The sequence below is a fragment of the Uranotaenia lowii genome, chromosome 1 (assembly GCF_029784155.1).
Source record: "Uranotaenia lowii strain MFRU-FL chromosome 1, ASM2978415v1, whole genome shotgun sequence".
NCBI lineage: Eukaryota > Metazoa > Arthropoda > Insecta > Diptera > Culicidae > Uranotaenia > Uranotaenia lowii.
The window spans coordinates 29800309-29822932 of NC_073691.1; the positions used below are offsets into that span (position 1 = coordinate 29800309).

A 22624-nucleotide genomic window follows, 5' to 3' on the forward strand; every position below is an offset into this window, starting at 1 on the left:
TTTTATAATTTTTGGTTTTCTAAAGCTATATTTTGACTTTGGTAATGTGCAAGCGATTTAGAAGCGCAATAACTCAATTTAACGATGATTTTTTTGTAGTTTTTTCCATCCAATTTCTGAAAAAAAAAAAAAACATCACAGAGAATCGTCAAAGAGTTTTTGGGTCGAATCACAGCATTTCAGATATCTATCTGTTGTTTTTATCAAGAACTAACTTTGCATCAGTAGCTTTGATGTCGGCTGATTTACGTTGATAAAAAATCTAAAATTATGCACCCAGAGTTTTTAACCTATTAAACTTTCGAAGTTTTCTTCAAAATAAAGAAGTAAGATATATTTCACAAGGTGTCTGTTTGAATTTTTTGTCAGTATAGTCAGTATAGTTTAGGAAATAAATTGCTTAAATGTTTTTGCAATTTCGGTAGTGTTATTATTTTTCTCCAAATTTGAATTTCGGTACACCACCGGTACGTTAAACATTAGGAAATGAAATCTTGAAGTTTGGGAAGTTAAAACTTTCTCTGAACAAGGAGACTGTATTTGAAGGTAACACATTTTTAAATTTCAATCAATGATGGGCATTGACTCAAAGATTCTGTCTGCGAAAAATATTTTTATGGAAACTTATTCAAGAAATTTTTTTAAATTATGGTAAAACCCAGATGAAAATTAATGTGAAAAAAAATCAAACAAAAAAATTTCCTTGTTTTTTCTGGGACAAAACTGTTTGAAATTAAATCTTCTTAAAATATTACTGACTGTGGGAAAAGGTTTTAATATGAAATTGTGACATTTGCAGTTGTTTTCATCTTGATTTATCTCATTTCATTTCGTTTGTGATCTCTTGATCCAAATTTTGCCAGTTCATTATTCAGTTAATTCTCGCTTAAAATATATACGCTGTCGACAGTTTTCCATGTTTCCGAGCATCAGAAGCAATTCGATCCGTTGCAGTTCTCTTGAGATGCTTTGCAGCCTCCCCAAGTCTTTGCCAGGAAGGAACGGTGAGCTGGTGTTGCGACAGGCGGGAAACCTTAGTAGTACATTGCTTTATAGCGAGGATATTTTACAAATAGAGCAGAACGTAGAGAGAGAATTCATCATTCCTTTAAAGGTTTTCAAGTTATCAGCTGAAACATCGTTTTTTTGCTACTTCCAGAAAAATTAAATTAATAAATTTTATCCAAATTGAACTTGGTATTTCTCATATCATTTTGATTTTTTTTCCAAAATTATTCCATTTCGATTCAATCATTTAGAAGCCGATGAAACTTATTCCAAAGGTAGTTTCTCTTTTAACTAGTTTGTAGCACCGATGCAGAAAAAAAACGCGCAAGTGTTTTCGTTTTACTGCATGAATAAACTGAATGAAATGCTTTGATTTGGACTGAACGAAACTTTTGTCTCACCTTCTTCAACCTTTTCAGGGGGTTGAAACCTAACACTAGAAAAATCTGATGCTCTGAATCGATGAAGCACTTCAGTATTTAACTTACTACAGAAACTTGCAGATGACTAAAAGGGAACTGAAATAGAAACCTTCATGAAGCCTAGTCTGAATTTAGTCTGAAGCTAATCTCTGTGCTGCAAATGCATTATTGCAATCTCACTCACTGGCGACGTAATGAGATGAAACTAATTACCTACCCGTCTTGGTTGGCTTGGATTACAACTTTTAAATAACTGCTGCCAGTAGTTTGGAATGAATGTTGTCAAGCGTAAGATGTTTCTCATTTCAACTTTCAACACAGTAAAATTTTGCTTCAAAATAATCAAGATACTCCAAACACACTCCAAAATTTTTCGTTGCCCTTTTTTCAAAAAAAAATTGAAAATTATAAAACTGTAGAATATTGGTAGGATATTTTTCAAAATTAAATTAAATCACTTGGGTAGAATGTAGAAATTCCAAAATAATTGAAAATAACAACACAAAATGCAATCATCGAACGAATACTTCTGACCGCAATTGCACTTTTCCTAAGCTGCTTATACTGGTTGCGTGGTTTTCGTTTACTAAAGCGCCCAACGGCTTGTGGCTTTTCTTTTAGATTTTTGCTTTTCTCCGCATTTTCCGGCGCTGTCTGTTCGGTTGAATAGTTCAAATCAAAACAGAAAGGAAAACTGTTTCGGGAACATAAACCTTCCACAGCTCAGTGGCAAGAATGTCGATGACGCGGGGATTTTATTTGTTATTTTTTAAAGAAATATTGCCTGCTAGTCTAATTCTGCCATCTTGAACTGAACCGGTTGAAACTTCCAATATAATGAAACTTAGCACAGATCGTTAGAAATCAACCGAAAACGAGGTAATTCAATATTTTAAGAACGCTGGAAACATGAAACAACTACAAACAGTGAGGAAATTGGGGACAAAACAAAATACAGGCAACAGAAGATAAAAAAAAACTGTCCAGCAAGAATGTTTCATGGTATCATCCATGCTGTTCGGCTAAGAGTTTCATTCAAAATCTGGATCAGACTGATGAACTGGAAGGAATCAATGTTTCAAGCAAACTTGACGGAGAAAGGTAGTTCGGAGCTCTTATTAGGCTTCTTTGAAATCGTTAAGGAATACTCGAAGAGATTTCGAGATTTTGAGCCAAGTAAGGATATGTCTACTGAAGTATTTAGATCAATGAACCTCTCTTTATAGTTTTTATACCATTGTATACATCTGTGTATTCATCGAAGAAGTAAAAGTTAGTTTTTAATTCTAAAATTTTATTATTTTCACCCCCACAGTTCGAACCGGAAGTCCGTACTTTCTCTGTTCGGCGCTTCCCAATCACTGGCGCTCGAATAAAACGCTGCCGGCGGCTTTTAAGGTGGTATCCCTCGGGGATGTCTGCGATGGAACCATGGTGACGATCCGGGCCGGAAACGATGAGAATTTCTGCGGGGAGCTGAGGAATTGTACCGCCGTGATGAGGAACCAAGTGGCCAAATTCAACGATTTGCGGTTCGTCGGACGAAGCGGGCGAGGTGAGTTTATTAAGGGGTTAGTTCTCCTAAGCCAGCCTTTTTTGTTTTGAGGGCAGGGAAGGTCAGAGTGTTTCAAACGAAGGGAGACCATATGGTTTTTGATAAAAAGGTAGAGACACGAGCCGAGAAATCGTTCACGTATGAAAATTGATGCCCAGTTAAAACATGTTGAATAATATTTTGTAAATAGTAGAGTAATGCCGACGGTGAGTGTCATAGTGCTAAACTGCCATAAAAATATCAGGCGTTTGAGACCAAAGAGGCGTAAGTGCCAAAATAATAAATTTCAAGTGATAAAGACAAACAAAAAAAAAACGAAAACTTTGAGGCATGTTTTCTTGAAATCAGCTTTTATTCACTTTTTAACTCATTGGTTTTAAGACCCTCAGACAATAATAGTCTTCTACATGAACCAAATTTATGAAAATATACTTTTCATTGCCATTTTAACCCTTAATTTCCCTATATTTTGTAAACAATCCAGATGCACACTAATTTATGTATGAAAACTTTAACCAAATTCATCTATCTTGTGTGATTTTTTCCAAGTAATCAAATTAAGGCGTACGTATAGAAAAATGGAGCTATAACCCTGTTTTACCTTCAATTCTCCTATATTTTTGAACAAATTGAGAAAAAATCATGTTCGGCTTTGAAAACTTTGAATCTAATGAAACCTATATAGTGTGATTTTTCGGAGGAATCAAATGAAGGCTGTTTGAGCCAACGCACGCATCGTAAACTGGAGTTATGGCTGTTTTTACCCTTAATTCTCCTAAATTTTTCAATCAATTGAGTACAAGTATGTTCGGACTTTAAAATCTAGAATCAAGCGAGATTATAAATTTTAAGTCACCGCACGCATCTTTAAATGGAGTTATGGCCATTTTACCCTCGTTTCCCCAACATGTTCAATATAGTTCAGAAAAAACTCTTTTGGACTGTAAGATATTGAAGCGAATGTGACCTATCTAGTGTGTTTTTTTTATTCGAGAAATCAAATGAAGGCCATTTGAGCCACCGCAAGCATTCTAAAATGGAGTCATGGCCGTTTTAACCCTAAATTCCTCTACATTTTTCAAATATTTAAGCCATAACACAGTTTTAAAAAGCGTGAGGTGACTCGAACAGCCATTATTCGATTTCTCGGAAAATAAATCACAAAAGATAAGTCTCATTTGATTTTAAATTTTCATGTCCGAACATGCGTTCCTCTGAAATATTTGTAGGGGAATTAAGGGTAAAGCAGCCATAACTCTATTTTCCGATGTGTGCGATTACTCAAAAAGCTTTTAATCGATTCCTCGGAAAAAAATCACTCCAGATATTACCCAATTTATTCCAAAACTGTCATGTGCGACAAAGCTTTTTTCTGAATTGATTGAAAAATGTTGGGAAATAGAAGGTGAAAAAGCCACAACTCCATTTTTTGATACGTGCATTGGCCCAAATTGCCTCGTTCGATTCCTCGAAAAAAAAAACTACATAAAATCAGTCACATTTGGTTCAGAATTTTTTATTCAGAACTTTTTTTTTATTAATTGAAAAATATATGGGAATAGTGGGTAAAACACCCATAGCTCCATTTTCAAATTCGTGCGGTGGCTCTAGTAGCCTTCATTCAATTTCTCAGAGAAAATCACATAACATAAGTCTCAATTGGCTTAAAACTATCAAGTCCAAACAAGCTTTTCTGTAATATGTAAAAAATTTAGGAGAATAAGGTTAAAACAGCCATATGACTCCATTTTCCGATGTGTGTGGAAGCTTAAATAGCCTACATTTGATTCCTCGAAAAAATTACACAAGATAGGTCTACTTTTGTTCCGGATTTTCTAGTCCAAATCAGTGTTTTTCTGCATTGTTTTTTAAATATAGGGGAATGAGTGGTTAAAATGAGACTATATCTCCATTCGTGAGGTAGTGCGGCGTCTGAAACTATGTGCAACCGATTTTCCGGACATTTTTACTAATGGAAGGTATATTTTCATAGATTTGGTTCATGTATTAGGGATGATATTGAATTTCTTTCGCGGTTTATACTTTTTTGTCCCTGTTGTGCAATGACACCTGAATTGACAGATAATGGTTTGAGTTTATACACATTTACAAAAAAAAAATCTCAAAAATCGTCAGAACCTACCCAAAGCAGACACTTAAAATTATTCGCATTTTTCATAAGTCTCCGCAGTAATTAAATCAATCTCTTGAAAGGGCAGAGACATCATTTGTTTTAAATTTATTTGAGAATTATCCATTCCCAAACAAAAGAAATTGTAACTCAATTGGTAGCATATGTAGAATCAAATTCAAGGCTTAAAATGCAGAAAATTCTCTCAAATCATGGGGAAGTTGAAGCCATAATGACTACAGGAAGCGAATTGTGATATTATTTAAAGCAGTGCACATTGCACATTTAATTATCACTTTCTTCTATTCATCTTTTTAACTACTCATACTTGTGAGTAATCAGTTGTAAACACAAAATCTTGATCATGTTCCGTTAAACAAAAGGTAGGAATCATAAGATTTATGAGAAAAGACACAATATCCAAAAGATTTTTTTCTTGAATTTATAATGGGCAAATGCATCCCCCTCTCTTCCTTCGCTTTTAAAGCGATAAAGGTCATTCGAATAAACAACAACCACTTTATTTTAAAATTAGTGTGCTGCTAAATTATGTATCCAAATCGCATGAAAACTACTGTGTCTTGTTTCGTTCTATCTTTGTGTTAAAAAGTTGATGAAAATCACCAGAAAAAAGCCCGAGTTGGGTGAAATTGAAAATATGTTTTGTAAAGGCTCTTGCCGTTCCTTTGGAAGATGTCGTCATTCAGAGCCATAAATAATTTCGTTATGTCAAAACTAGGGTGGTCTAACCGGTTTTACCGAAACCCGTAAAACCGTCCATTTTTCAATACCGGAAATACCGAATTTAAAACGGTAAAAAACCGGTATATTTTTCATAATTTTTTGGAATTGTAATAAAATTAAAACAAGTAGATGGTTTTTTTTTACAAAATATGTTTGAGTTCAAATATTCCGATTTTATTCAATGTAAGTTTTGGAATGAAAACTATAGTGGCAGCATTGACAATCTGCCATATCTCTTTGCTGATATTTTTTTCATAAAATTTTCACAAATTTCAGTTTCGCTATCCAAACAACGTTTCGCAACATTTAAAGACTGTAAAAGTGTACAATGAATAATAAAAGATACAGCTACAGGAAATTTGAGATTGCTTCACAATATTTAATATATTTTGGGACCATTCAAATATTACGTAACGCTTTAAGGAGGGAGGGGTATAGCAGCTTGAAACGCTTTGTGGATTTTGCTTAAAAATTCTTAGACGAATGTCTTACGTAGGGAGAAAGGGGAGGTTTAAAATGCTCGAAACTTGCGTTACGTAATATTTAACTGGCCCCTTTTCATTACAAAAAACAGAAATTTGTTCAAAAAATGTAAAAATATTTTATCTAAAAATCTCCAAAGCAGGGCCGAGCTTTCAGAAATTTTAAATTGAAAACCAAAAACGTGGAAAAAATTAATTAGAAAATTTCTTCTTTGTTTTAATACTTTAAATGTTTCACAAGAGTCATCAACTGAACACATGTTTGAATGTTTGTTTGACATTTGTTTATCAATATTTTTTAGTAGTTGATGGAACTTTGTGTTTATTTTAAACGTTGTTGAAGCATCTTCTTCTTCCAGATAAATCAGTAACAAAGTTTTTATAAATTTACTACATTTTTATAGCAACAACAGAGCGTACGTATCAGATCTAAACAATTATATTTATTGCTAAATTTTGTCTGTTTTTTTTAACAGGTTTTTATTCCTATTTGTTTGTTTTCATTTTGGAAATGCGAACACGGTCGAGGTTGCAGGAAAATACCCGTATTTTGGACAACAAAAATTTGCAATTCTGTGATTGCACCATAAACTTTGTGACAGTTTTTTTTAATGTTTTGCTTGATCAAATGAAGTCATTTTTTACCAAAAAATCTTTTTGTTTACAAATTTTTATATAATCTTCATGAATGACCTTAAAAACTTTTACCGAATCTGTATAATCTGTTCATAAATCTGAATACTGTGAACTACATACTGAATACTACAGAGTACAGGAAAAAAAAATCGCTCAAAATTATATAAAACCACTATGATTGCGGCAACCACACAGCGAAGTTATATATAATAATAAAATGATGATGATAAATAAAATTGTTATGACAAAGGGTGAAGGTGATGATAGATTTATGACAAAGGGAAAATTTAAATGCACATTAGCATCCATTTCAATTGAAAATGTTTCGTTATGAATTCTGAGCTATTTACGCCAAACGATATCATTTGTAAAAATACCGGTTTTATCGGTTTTATCAATAACAAATACCGAATTTGAAAAAAAAAATCGGTAAAACCGACCATCCTAGTCAAAACCCTGTGTTTGTCATTTTCAACCTAGACTTAAATATACTATATTTTGTGTCGTACCTTTATTGATTTTGTGTGTTGTTCTGTGAGTTACATTTGTGTGCTGATTTCTAATCCATAGGACGTTTATTTTTGAATGACTTAAAATGGAAAAAGTAATGAAATACCGTAAACTGGGGGAACATTGATCACTTTTTTAATTCATTTTCGAATATTTTGGAAGGGGTTGCTTTTTTGAAACACTAAAAAGTTATGAAATACTAACTGAGATAAGGAGTATAAAGCATCATCATTGATAGCAGAATATTTAATCGACATTAGTGGCTGTAACTAAATGTTTGTTACAAAAACAGATTACATGTTTTGGGGTAACTTTGATCACTATGGTTTCAAGGTATCTCACCATCTTCAAAATTATTCTTTTAATGGCAATTAGCACAAAAGGCTTAAAACATCATTATCAGTTATTTTTTGTTAGCACTCGACGTTTTCTTTCAAAAATAAATATACTCAAAAGATGGACAATATTGGTGCATAAATTTAGGGGTAAAAATTATAAACATTTCGTAATATTTTCTGGCTTCAAAAACAAATGAAATTTCACCATCATGCAATTCCCTAGGTCCTCCCACTGTTCCTATGTTTTTTTTTTATTGAAATTTAACCATTTGATATGGTTTTAAGCAGTTTACAGGCTTTTTCATAGAAAATGTTGTTTTTTTTTTAAATATCCAAAAATTACCACAGAATGACCACAAAATAACTCTTAAACTATACCAATAAAAAGGAAAAAAAAGTTGAACTTTCATATAACACAACCCATTTTCTTCTAAATGCTATTATTTATCAGGAAAGGTGTTTGTTTGTGAGTCTTCTAAAAAACAGATATTTTAAAACTTTGGAACTACATTTTAAGTAATATAAAAACATTTCCAAATACAAACAAAATTTAGCCTATTTGACACTCAATGTATAGGATTTCAAACGTAAAAAACAGTGTTCAGATATATTAACTTAAGATTTAGTTAATGATGATTATCTGCAAAAATTTCATGTTTATCAAAGTTACCCCGGTGATCAAAGTTCCCCCAGTTTACCGTACGTTGAAAAATGCCTTTCAAAGAATACAAACATGTATGTATGTATGTATGTATGGTTCCTCCATCGGTAGCAAGGTCCTGCCTATGTCTGTGTGGCTTGGCCTTCGAATAAAATTCTAGGGCTTCCACGGCCGATGGTTCGTCGAAGGAAGGCATCCAACCCTCAGAAACCTACACAGCAAAAAAAGTGTTGTGATATTACATCAAATACCTGCACATAACTTGAGTCGCAAATGGTACCTAATATTACATTTTCTTGATGTACCCGGCTGTTTGATAATTATTGAATTATTTTTGTACCGCAAATGCAAACCTGCCGAATCTGCCTAAAAATGAAAAATAATCAAATTATATTTGAAGCTATGGTTTTGCTTACATTTTTATAAAATTTTGGTTGTACTTACAAGCCAAACAAATATAGCTGAGATCCGTAATCCGTTTCTTACTTTTTGAAATGAATAACATTTGAACGTCAATTGAGGAAACATTGACTACTTGATGCAATATCACATAGAAGGTTGTGATATTACACTACACGACATGTTCGCATACGGGTACGTCCTTTAGATGTATTATAACAACAGAAAGCCCTAAAACTACGTCGTCTCCACAAATTACATCATCCAGCGTTACATTTTTTTTTGCTGTGTACAATGGTTGGCAACCCACTCCGCTTGCTATAGTTTCTTCAGGTTATCCCCAGATGCATTCCCTCTGAAAATATCCCTACCCCAAACGAAAGTATATGGCCGTAAGGAAAATTACTCAAAAAGTCTGAATAATACGATTATAGGGAACATCCATAAATGACGTAGCATTTGAGGGGGAGGGGGGGAGTTTGACTTTGTGTGACGATGTGTGACGAGAGGGGGGGTAGGAGTTCAAGTTAAGCTACGTAGCTTTAATTAAATATCTAAAAAAAATATCAAAATTGAGCAAAACTATGCCGAATTCAATCTAGTCTGAACATATAGCTTTTGGCTCCTGCTGCCCGACTGTTTTCAAGGGGATCAAGGAGCGTACATGCAAAAAATGCAATTTATATTTAGCTTCAAATGTTCTCCAAAAGGAGCATAGCCAAATTCACAAGGCCCCAGTCTCGGATAGAAAGATTCGTCCAAAGTGAATTGTAGGCAAAAGAGGACACGAAGTGCTGGTCATCACTCCGGAGGACGATAGAGAGTGAGTGGAGGCAGTTGACAATTATTCCAGCCGAACAGACGATGGAGGAAAGCTGCCCAACGATTTCATTGGAATCCCGAATGGAGATAATTTGGACCGACGCAACTGATTGAATAGTTACTAGCTATCCTGTTTGTTGAAAGGTAGCTTGATTTTTTTTGACTGATTGATATGCTTTTTTAAACTTCCATTTTTAACTTCTTTCCCTTTTTTGTTATTTTTTGTATTATTCTTGCAAAATGCTGATAATAAAAGTAAAATTTTAAAACCGATTTTTTTAAATGGGGGGGGGGGGGGGGTTTATTAAAGCTACGTTATTATCTAGGGGGGGTCTATGACTTTGTGACGAAATGCTACGACGGGGGAGGGGGGGGGGGTATAAAAACCAGAGGTGCAAAGCATCGCATCATTTTGCATGCAGCGTTCGACTTTTTCCCGACCAGATCAAACTAACTTTATCTTCGGAAGCGTCGGCTTGCGAACATAGCACGCCGACTTTTGATTGCAAATGAACGCATCGCAACGACGCTGTGGCACGATTGGTTCAAATGACTGCATCTCTTAAGTTCATTCCGATGCTTTGCGAACAGTTCGCCTACTGATTTTAAGGCGACGTCAACCGAAGGATCCGTTCGTTTGAATTTATCGGGGATAAGTTTAAACAACCTTATCGAGATAGGGTCGTTTGAACGTTCAATTGAATGTTCACTTTTGAACGTTCAATTGAATGTTCGTCTGATGCGTTCGGCAGCCTAAGGCAAGACGCCGAGCCGTGTTTGGAGAGGATGGATTATTGATATGGTGCATTGCTTGCGTGTGATGTTCGGTCGTCGCTCGACGATAGAGGGTGTCGGGTGTCTTGTAGCGCGCGGACGACTTGGTAAAGAGAATGAGGCGCAGTTACAGTTTCATTTAACGGTGCAATTTTACTGAATAAAATGCAAACCGCCCAACTACGGTTGGGCTTGTAAGGCTTGTAAGAGATTGTTTATTCTTTTTCATTCCATGTTAGGTTCAGAACTGAAGCAAACCGTCAAGACCCGCGAAATTTAATTAAAATTTTCAGATATCAGATTCAGATTTCAGATTTTAGATTTAGATTCCAGATTCAGATTTCAGATTCAAATTTCAGATTCAGATTTCAGATTCAGATTCAGATTTCAGATTCAGATTTCAGATTCAGATTTTAGATTCAGATTTCAGATTCAGATTTCAGATTCAGATTTCAGATTCAGATTTCAGATTCAGATTTCAGATTCAGATTTCAGATTCAGATTTCAGATTCAGATTTCAGATTCAGATTCAGATTTCAGATTCAGATTTCAGATTCAGATTTCAGATTCAGATTTCAGATTCAGATTTCAGATTCAGATTTCAGATTCAGATTTCAGATTCAGATTTCAGATTCAGATTTCAGATTCAGATTTCAGATTCAGATTTCAGATTCAGATTTCAGATTCAGATTTCAGATTCAGATTTCAGATTCAGATTTCAGATTCAGATTTCAGATTCAGATTTCAGATTCAGATTTCAGATTCAGATTTCAGATTCAGATTTCAGATTCAGATTTCAGATTCAGATTTCAGATTCAGATTTCAGATTCAGATTTCAGATTCAGATTTCAGATTCAGATTTCAGATTCAGATTTCAGATTCAGATTTCAGATTCAGATTTCAGATTCAGATTTCAGATTCAGATTTCAGATTCAGATTTCAGATTCAGATTTCAGATTCAGATTTCAGATTCAGATTTCAGATTCAGATTTCAGATTCAGATTTCAGATTCAGATATCAGATTCAGATATCAGATTTCAGATTCAGATTTCAGATTCAGATTTCAGATTCAGATTTCAGATTCAGATTTCAGATTCAGATTTCAGATTCAGATTTCAGATTCAGATTTCAGATTCAGATTTCAGATTCAGATTTCAGATTCAGATTTCAGATTCAGATTTCAGATTCAGATTTCAGATTCAGATTTCAGATTCAGATTTCAGATTCAGATTTCAGATTCAGATTTCAGATTCAGATTTCAGATTCAGATTCAGATTTCAGATTCAGAATTCAGATTCAGATTTCAGATTGGAAATGGACTTCCGCTCATTATGAGTTGATGTTTTACATATATGAGTTGATGTTTAACATATATGAGTTAATGAGTTGATGATTAAATATATTGAGTCCCAAATTCATGGCGTACACCATTTGATTAAGACCCGAAATCAGAAATTTGGAATTCATTTATTGGGGTTAGAATAGAAAAAATGAAAAATTTGGTAATATTTTGTTCACCAGAACTATCACTAAATGTAATGAAATGATTAACTGTTGGTGGTAGATTTTCTAACATGATTTACTTTTCAAATGCCCATTAATTTCCATATTTTTTTCGTCCCGATGGAATGAACACTTTAAATGGAAATGACGTTTGGGTTGGTGGCAAAGGGGTATAACTTATACCGTATAAGTAAATTACTTGGTAGCAAATGGGTCTGCACTTATAACCCTTTGGCTCCAAACAAAAAGTAATTTTCAGTAAGCAGGATTTTTTCAACAATATCAAAACATGAGAAAATAGCGAAATAAAATTGTGATTAAAATAGCATATGATGTTTGACAGTCGAAGATTTGTTCTAGATGGTTAACTCGATTTTTTCCCTTTTGCACTTATACCCCTTTTGGCTCCAAGGGCCTCAAATATGAATCTAAAATCTTAACCCAAAATCTTAACCTTAATTCTAAAACTGAATGCTTAATATGAAACCTGAATCTGATATCTGAATCAGGATCTGAAATCTGAAATCTGAATCAAAATATGAATCTGAAATCTGCTTTCTGAATCTGAAATCTGAATCTGAAATCTGAATCTGAAATCTGAATCTGAAATCTGAATCTGAAATCTGAATTTGAAATCTGAATCTGAAATCTGAATCTGAAATCTGGATCTGAAATCTGAATCTGAAATCTGAATCTAAAATCTGAATCTGAAATCTGAATCTGAAATCTGAATCTGAAATCTGAAATCTGAATCTGAAATCTGAAATCTGAATCTAAAATCTGAATCTGAAATCTGAATCTGAAATCTGAATCTGAAATCTGAATCTGAAATCTGAATCTGAAATCTGAATCTGAAATCTGAATCTGAAATCTGAATCTGAAATCTGAATCTGAAATCTGAATCTGAAATCTGAATCTGAAATCTGAATCTGAAATCTGAATCTGAAATCTGAATCTGAAATCTGAATCTGAAATCTGAATCTGAAATCTGAATCTGAAATCTGAATCTGAAATCTGAATCTGAAATCTAAATCTGAAATCTGAATCTGAAATCTGAATCTGAAATCTGAATCTGAAATCTGAATCTGAAATCTGAATCTGAAATCTGAATCTGGAATCTAAATCTAAAATCTGAAATCTGAATCTGATATCTGAAAATTTGAATTAAATTTCGCGGGTCTTGACGGTTTGCTTCAGTTCTGAACCTAACATGGAATGAAAAAGAATAAACAATCTCTTACAAGCCTTACAAGCCCAACCGTAATTGGGCGGTTTGCATTTTATTCAGTAAAATTGCACCGTTAAATGAAACTGTAACTGCGCCTCATTCTCTTTACCAAGTCGTCCGCGCGCTACAAGACACCCGACACCCTCTATCGTCGAGCGACGACCGAACATCACACGCAAGCAATGCACCATATCAATAATCCATCCCATCCAAACACGGCTCGGCGTCTTGCCTTAGGCTGCCGAACGCATCAAAAGTGAACATTCAATTGAACGTTCAAACGACCCTATCTCGATAAGGTTGTTTGAACTTATCCCCGATAAATTCAAACGAACGGATCCTTCGGTTGACGTCGCCTTAAAATCAGTAGGCGAACTGTTCGCAAAGCATCGGAATGAACTTAAGAGATGCAGTCATTTGAACCAATCGTGCCACAGCGTCGTTGCGATGCGTTCATTTTTTCCAACCACAAGTTAGGCGTCGTAGCTGATCTTAACCTTTTCAAGAAATAATCAGCTTGCGACTTTTTCTCGACGACGTTTGCGCTGAACGTTCATTTGCACCTCTGATAAAAACTCGTTAAAAAAAGCTACGTCATTTATGGATGTTCCCATATGTATGAATTTTAAAAATAATTATAAATGGTGTTTTGTTTTAAAAGGATACGTATCTGAAAGAATAAAAGTTAATATGCAAATACAATTAAACCACCTTGGGGACGTTTTGGTCTTTTTCATCCCAACTTACGGTAATGGATTTATTCGGCTAGCAATATGAATTATGCAAACTATCTTTTCGATACTAATCAAATCAGATATCAATACAGTGTCCTTCTTTTTCTTCCATGCACATCTCCAAATATAAATGAAAGTTACATATAACCATTTGATAATAAATAACAATAAAATGTAAAAATATGATCAGAAATATTTATTTAAAAATGTTGCAAAATATGAAAAAAACAAAAAAAATACGAAATACCGCATTCGCTTCAAATCAAATGTCGAAATATATAAAAAAAATTAACTGTTAATTTTCTTTAAAACTTAAAAGCTTATTTTAAAGAGACAAATGGTACAAACAAAATAATTGAAGTTTTCAAAACATTTAAAACTTATTATTTTACTTTGTCAAATGATTTGACCATGTGGAGCCCAAATTCTCCTTTCCTTTCACTGTCGCTTTCAAACCAAACACACGCTGTAATTACTCAAAATAAATAAAAACATAATATTCTGGCGAGAAAAAACGCCACTACTTAGCTTTATATGCACAGTGCCACCTTCCAGTTACCAACGTATTCGCCGTCGAAAATCCAATTGGATAAGCTCTTGTCATCGTACTGACCCGTGCTGTCACGTGCAATGTTGCATTCAATACTACCATGCAACTCATTGCAAGTAACGCCTGTTACACTCGTTACTTCAATTTGGAGCTTTGTGTTGACGTTTCAAAGAAGCTTTTAGAACAAAAGCTCACAAATTCCAAAACAAAATTGTCACTGCCATTTTCAAGATGGACACCTCTTCCAACTTAATATCACCACTTCACGCACAGAAAAACCACCAAATCACGTTATTTCACCAGAAATTTCATTTTCTCCGACGACCACCCATTACCGCGCGATCAAATAACTCTTTTAAAAGAATTAATAGAACACATTTCACTAGAAATTAGTTAATTTTTGACACCGACGCGAGGAAAACGTTATGGACTTGGCAATGTTGCCAGAGCTGAATGCCTTTCAAAGAATACAAACATACACACGTAAAAATACTTACACCAGCCATGCCAAATATACCATGTGTTGAATAAAGTCACTCGACGTAAAATGGCGAATGCTCAGACGAGGTATTTTGGTTCACTTTTGTTTCCTGGATTTCCTCTGGTGCCTGCAAGTAAAATGACATGAATTTACAATTAGATTACAGGGTTGAGGGTGACCAATGTGCCCCTTCAAGAGGTGCCCATCTTGCCTTAGTTCATATGTTAAAGTAAAAAATACGATTTTACATTAGATTATCAAAGTGAGAACCCAAGACTTATCAGAAATTAACTGATCTTTAGCAGAACAAGGTACCCAGGACTTATCAGAAGGTGATACTAGAGGAATTAATTTTAATTTCAGATCAGATCAGTTTCAGATCAGAACCCAGTTAAAGTTGTGAACATCGGCAGAATGAATTGCTTGCTGCTAACCTTAAAAGAAACTGCCAACGGTCTAATTATGCATCACTGCTGATCGACCACATGCGGTAACCATACGACGACCTTCGGACTAGAACAGCAGCTATAGGAATACGAATCGAGGATCACCCGACGGCGCGACCATCCGTCTGTTCGGTTGCTTCTGCGGTTGCACGCTTGTGGCCAAAGTGAGCCCACCACCAAAAGTCTGGATTCCAGTCCTGGTTATTTTTTTTTTATTCCCCTCTATCTTTCCCCTCTTTAGCGAAGTTCCAGACACGCAATCACTATCATCAACCCAGGATTGGCCCGGGCAACACCTTCGCCACACACAGAAGTCGTCGTCCATTAAGCGAGTCAAGATAAGGCAACGCTCTGCTCAGGTAAACGAGGAGACCACGTGCCAAAACAGGCACACATGCCAATCGACGGACGGTCTTTGGCGTGTGCCCCAAAGTTCGTCCCAACTCAATATTCACGGAAAGGGGGTTTCGAAACTTAAAACAATAATATGATTACCAATTTTTTGCGAGTTTCGTAGGGCAGAAGGCAATTGGGTGGCGTGGTTGAAATAATTACGGACATAACCTAACTAACGAACTTGCAAACGGTTATTATTTGCTCGTTTAGTTTGAAGGATGGGTACTGAGTAATACGGAAAGTAAAGGCAAATCGCTCCAGGACGAGATATGTCAAAGTCATTTCGGTGGCGCTACGTTTGCCAAATGGTGTTGAAACTGGTACAATTTCGAGCTGAAAATATGAACAGCTTATTGATACTTAGGAGAGTTTTTGGGAAAAAATTAAATATACAAAGTTTTGAAAGAATATAGATAAAATGAAATTTTTTAATAATTTAAAGATCCTGATTAGATCAGTTAGTAAAAAGTTTAAGCATCAGCACTTAAAACATCCTTCAAACACCTTCAAATTTAGGAAAATATGTTCGATCAAAAAGATATTTTTGGGACCATGCTTTAACGTTCTAAATTTGGCTATTCCCTTCAAACACATCTGATAAAGAGATTAGTTTCGACAAATAGACCTGACACGCGCCGTTAATAATCCCTGAATACCATTCAATAGAACGGCGGAATGTTCCATCCGAGGGAGTGCGGCAGCGATGAAGAATCACCTTCAGCAAGTTAAAGGGTTCGGAACTTTCCAGGGAGTGAAAAATCACTCTACAAGCATCATCACAAACATACCTGCCTGGCTTTTTTCGGACCACTTTCTGAGATTTATTTCCCCCACTCAGACATCATTCCGATGGAGTTTTCAGGAGTTGAGATATGCACGCCACGCTCACCGATACAAATAATTATGAATATTATTATTAAAGAATATTTACGAGCGGCCTTCCCGTCTCTGTAAGAAAAAAAAGAAAACAGAGAGCTATAGGGTAATTTATTTGCCGTGAGCGGCAATCTCGTTTGAGAATCATCTTGGTTAATTTCAACCCTTCGTTAAAAAACATTTTCCGAATGGGCATAAAGTTATCTGGAAATCTAAAGTAAAAATTTTACGAAGGTTTTATTCCTCTTAAATTTTCAAATAGTAATGTTGAAATTTTTAATCTGAGGACCCGAAAATAAGCCTTTCGGAAATATCAAACCTGCTCCATAGAACTCAACTTGAACCAATTTTTTCGTACCCTGCAAGACTGATGGATAGGGTTACGGTTTATTAAAATGTCATCAATTGTGCAGCTCTTGGAGTCATAGCAGAAGCAGCAGAGAAATTCATAAACCCGGTGATAAATGGCATCTGTTCAAGGCGGGTTCCCGGCCAATGGAAATGATTTGGGAAAGCTCGCGCGCTTCCATTCAAATCAAGTTCATCCAAGCCAAACCAAGCTAACAGAGCTACCTACCTACATATATAGACGATCGTAATCGTTCTGCCCACAGGCAAATGATGTTTTGTGAGGATAAAATAATCATATGACGGAGTGTTAAATTAAGGAATCATTTTCGAAACTCAATGGGCTGCGAGCCCATCAGTCATTCCCGGGGCAGGGAATTCAGATGAAAGTTGTTGAAGGGCTCATTTTTTTTCAAAGCGGCAAGCACCTGGTTTGAGATTCAAAGTTGGTACGAAAAAATATCATTCATTTCTACAAAAATCGACCTAATTTAGAATCCCATTGGCACCGATCAAGATCATTTTTTCCTACGAAGATGACCGAAATGGTTAGATACATATATATGTGTTTAAGTTAATATTCAACACATTTTGACTTTAATCTTTATTTTTTTTTTCATAACACCTGTTGCACCTGTTGGATATAAAAAACCTATAAAAAGTTAATTGTTTCGAAAAAAAGACAAGAAATTAATCAAATATTTTATTTGAAATCACTAGAATCATAAAAAGTTTCACAGCTTTTTAACAATTCTTCCAAATTAGGGGATATAAGGGCATAATGGCCACCTTAAGGAGGACGCTTATTTAATCATACTAAGCAGCTGTGCTATGTGAGTTAAATCACTGTTTTGTACTCAGACACTAAAGGAGTCTATTTGGTATCTGACTGAAAATTGAAAAATTATATAAAAAACGTTTAAAAATGTATTTTACAAGTTTTCGCCGAAAGCTGAAAATCGGTCGCTATAGGGGCATAATGAGAACCCCCCTGGGACAGTATAAGCACCATTCATCGGGGCACGATGAGCGCTTTCTGCCGTAGAATCTAGCGGCGAATTCAACTCGATGTAGAAAACTTAATTATAGAGCTAGTTTCATCTAACGATTTGGCCTAGCGCAAAGGTGTTGGAGAGATAATCAGGTGACTCGAGTTTCGATTCCTGGTCGGTGGTGATTTTTTTTTCATTTACCATTCATGATCGATGCATTTTAAGCTAAACGGTGAGTCGTAGATCCATGAAACAAAGCAACAACAAACTAATATATGTGAGTTTGTATAATACAAACAATTCAAACACACACTCATACATAATGTTTCTGGTGTCTTGTTTGGCGGATAATGCTTATGAATCAAAATAATCGATCATGAATGGTAAATTAAAAAAAAAATTACCTCGGCCAGGAATCGAACTCGAGTCTGCTGCTGACCTCTCCGACACCTTACCAATAGGCTATATCGTCAGATGTAAACTAGTCAAGCCGTAGCTCTGTAGTTCAGTTCACTTCATCGAGTTGAATTCGCTGCTAGATTTTACGGCAGCAAACGCTCATCGTTCCCCGATCAAAAGTGCTCTGTTGGTCCCGAGTCAACAAGTTCAAGTAATCAATTTTAAAAGATTATAGTTAAAAATTAAAAATTAAATGATGGTGAAAGTTGAGGAGCAATGTGAAAGCTTTGAATGTCAATATGAATTTTGGATTATCAACTTTGAATTGGAGAATACAATAAAATTGGTGATGTTAACTAATTGTTCTTATGTAAAAAGTAAAAAAAGACGCAATTTAACATGGCTTTAGAATGAATTTAATGAAAAAAGCATCATAAAAAACAGTTACAGAATTTATCGGAGAAATTACACTAGTTACCAAAATTTTGATATTCTCAATTCAATATGTATACAAAAAAAGTTACTGTAAAAAAGTTGCTAGACATTTCAATAGTTCATGAAAGTCTCAAGATTGAAAAAATAATCGGGGATTCCGATTTCAATCAAAATAATGTAATAAATAGAATTTGGGATTCAGTATCAGATTTCAGGCTAGGAATTAAGAATAAAATACGAGGTTTTCCATCAAAATAATATTTTCCATATTTTAGAAAAAATTAGGAAACTATCAATTTATTAATTACAATCGAAATTTATGAATTTAAATTTATCAACACAAAAAACATTTTTCTGTTTTAATTTATCTTTTTTTTTTTGTTTCGATTATAGTCGTTTTACCATCTTTACGGCATTCGCGACTTTGTTTTAATTTATCGAATTCGAAGATACATATAACGGTCATCTAGAATTAAAAATAAAATATCATAAAATTGGTTTAAAGTTTTAAAAATTCTTGAATTCAATTTTGAACGTTGAAAACCCAAGAAACTGAGATAACAACAAATGTTTGAGTGTTTGTTTTATTAACTTAGTTGAGTTTCCAGAGTCACGATGATTTAATTTTAATTAAATAACTTTTTTCATTTAAGTCTAATCGTGTTGTAGTTTTCCAGATGAAATATTTGTCTTGATTCAGGCTTCAAAGAATATGCATAAAAAGCAATTCTCTAGTGAAGATTAAAGTTATTTATGAAAAAAACCAGTATTTTTTGCAGCAGCAAAAAAAATCCTTTACAATCCCATTAATGCTGCTTCACATGGTCAGATCTTGCTTAGATTTGGATGTGACCTTCTGATAAGCTGGTGATCAATTTTAGCTTAGAGCGAGTACGATCTATCATGTTAAATTCTTCCTATATTAAGATAAGAAACTCTATTGTACACAGGTGGTTACCTTAATTATTCAAAAATGCAAACATTACTGTTATAGTAAAGTATCAATATTTCTTAAATTTTCAACCGATTTTTATAAATAACCACTTGAAGTCTTTCTATGGCATTGACATTTAAGATCCATGGAAAATTGTATATCTGTTTTTGTTTATTTCTAGAAATCTTTTAATTTTCCAGTAATTCGTCCTCTCGAGAGCAATCTATTTTTTTGTTCAACTTTTTTTTTTTTCAATGTTACAATAAAACAAAATTTTCTGCGAAAAATTGCGTTTCTTCGTATTTTCGATCATACGTTCACTAAAATCTACAACCTTTTTGATCAACCGCAAAAATGATCGATGGCAAATTCATTCACCCTCAATATGCAAAAAAGAGATTTCAGGGACATCTGAATCTACGTTTAAGTAGTTTTTTTTTTGTTTTTTTTTTTTTATAATTTCATATTTCGAGTCGCCCTCAAAAATTGTTCTGTTGAAATTTTTTAAACTTCATTTTTGGATCAGCGCGTGATTTTAAGTTAGAATTTTGGGTCGGTCAGTAAAGTTCAAGATTTTTGTTTAATTTTGGTCATAAGTGCAATCAAAATTATTTATTTCATCAATTTCAGATCTAATACTTGTTTTTATTTAATAAAGAGTAAGATACTGGAAGCCGGGAATAATATTTTCAATTGATTTTTAATCTTCTTTGAACGAACAGGATTGATTATCAAAAATTCAAATATAAGGGTTCCGTTTCAAATTATTTCATAGTTTTTATCCAGAATGACAACAGGAAATTTATCAATCAAATAGTGTTTCAAAGGCGCTATACTTCAGAATTAGATTTCAAAATTAGTTTTCAGAATTTTGGTTACTATTCAGTTATCAAATTTAAAAATACATTACCACATTAAACTATAAGGATTTGGTTTTAAAATTCATTGTTTTACACTCAGTTTTAAATACTTGCAATGAAATTATTACGTTCGGAATCAAAAGAATCAAAAGAATTCACATTTTTCCGAAAAACAAAGAATTTTAGAACTGGTTTGACGGGGGCGCAGAATTCAAGAATGAATTATTTTTTTATCATCTCCGATTTTTGAGATTCAAGGGTAAACTTTAGAAAATAGGATAAAATTCATTTAAAATTAATAAAAATGCAAGATTTAAATCAATAATTTACTTTCCGGAAGATCGTGAGTAATTTCAACTTCCGAGAAAATAAGTCAAAAAAACTTTTTTATTTTGTTTATTTCTTTCGGTTCTGTGAGTAAAATTCGGGAGCTTTGAGCAGTCGAGTTGCAATTGTGAGAAAAGTTGTTAAATAAATTGAAATATTTAAAAATATCAAAACAGTTTTTCAGAGATTTCAGAAATCATTTTACATCATTTTTTTTTTCTATTGAAACTAGAAATTTATTTTTTTTCCAAAGCAATGTACCTTTTCCTGAAATTATAAAATTTATCCAAATCTGATCTTTTCTTGATTTACATGTAGGTTGGGTAGCTCATCAGTTTCAGATTGGTTTCATAGAAAAAACTAGCTGACCCTGTAAACTTCGTTTTACCTTTTACTTAATAAATTATTAGAAAATGTTTTACGAAATCTACACATCTTTAACTAATGCGTGCTCGTGAATTAGTTTTCATGAAAATCGTCTTAAAGTTTTTCGAGTTGTGTCCCATTTCAAGTTTGTTTTGTATGGGAGCCTGCCTTCCATAAAAAGTGAGATTCTTGAAACTAATATACAAACCATCTCTGACCCGAAAAATCCTCGTATACAAAATTTCACTTCATTTCAACCGTCCTTTTATACGTGACGGTGTTACAAAGAAAACGCCCCCATTTTGATATATAAGATTATATGAGCACTTTAAATGCAGCTTCTCTATGTTAAAAAAATTTGTCTCAAATGTTGGATTTTTCAATCAAATAACCTACAAGGCGTCAATTGTTGAAAAAAATGTGTTTTCCATTGGCTGAATTAGAAGTTTCTGAAAAATAGATGGTTTGCATTTTTTTAATTTTTCTTCTTTTATAAAACATATGTTTTCTTTTCAGTTGTCAATTAAAATAATGAGAGAAATGAGAGATCGCTAAAAGAGCTAATAAGTTGATAATTTCTTAAGGGGGGTAGGGTCTAACGGGTAAAAAAAAAACACCATTTTCACGATTTTTTTTCTAGAGCTATCGTTCAAACAAATGTATTCAAATTTTTTGCATTATATAAAGCATTGTTAAAAGAACATTTAGTATTTTTTTCGTAGAAAAATATTGAAAAATGAACCGGTGATGGAGCACTTTCGAGGATGCCTTTTAAAAAACAGGATTTCCGGTGTACACTGTATCTCAGCACAGAATCATCTGAAGTCAAAAAATCAGAGCAAAATATTTTTAATAGATGTTTTTCTGGACCCCAACGTTTTTATTTAACTTAAAAATTTTTGTATGAAATTTTTGTGGCTGTTCAAAGTAAAAACTACGATTTTTCACGAAAAAATCCGCCATTTTTTATCTGTAAAATCTCCCCAAAGTAAAAAAACAAAAAAAAGAAAAACGTTGGGGTCTGGTATTTTATATGTAGAAAATGTGTTCCAAATTTGAAAAGAATCGGATAAGTAGTTTTCAAATGACGATGTCCACGGACTTCAAAAATGTGCTTTCGAGAAAAACGCGTTTGAAGTTTCTGATCTTGCTTCTTTGCAGTATCAGATACGAGGAGATAAAGGCCTATAACTTCTACAGTTTTGCTTCAATTGACTTGAAAATTTGACACAACATTCTTGAAATGTTTTACAATAAGAAAATAAAA

At 33.9% G+C, this 22624-nt stretch overlaps 1 protein-coding gene across 1 annotated transcript in view; it reads left to right on the forward strand.

Annotated features, from left to right (window-relative positions):
- The window catches only part of LOC129738553 (protein lozenge), a 119856-nt gene that overhangs the window by 30499 nt on the left and 66733 nt on the right, over nucleotides 1-22624 (forward strand). Inside the window, exon 3 of the mRNA XM_055729771.1 lies at nucleotides 2746-2985. Coding sequence (XP_055585746.1) covers nucleotides 2746-2985 — 240 coding nt within the window. The remainder of the gene's footprint in view (nucleotides 1-2745; nucleotides 2986-22624) is intronic.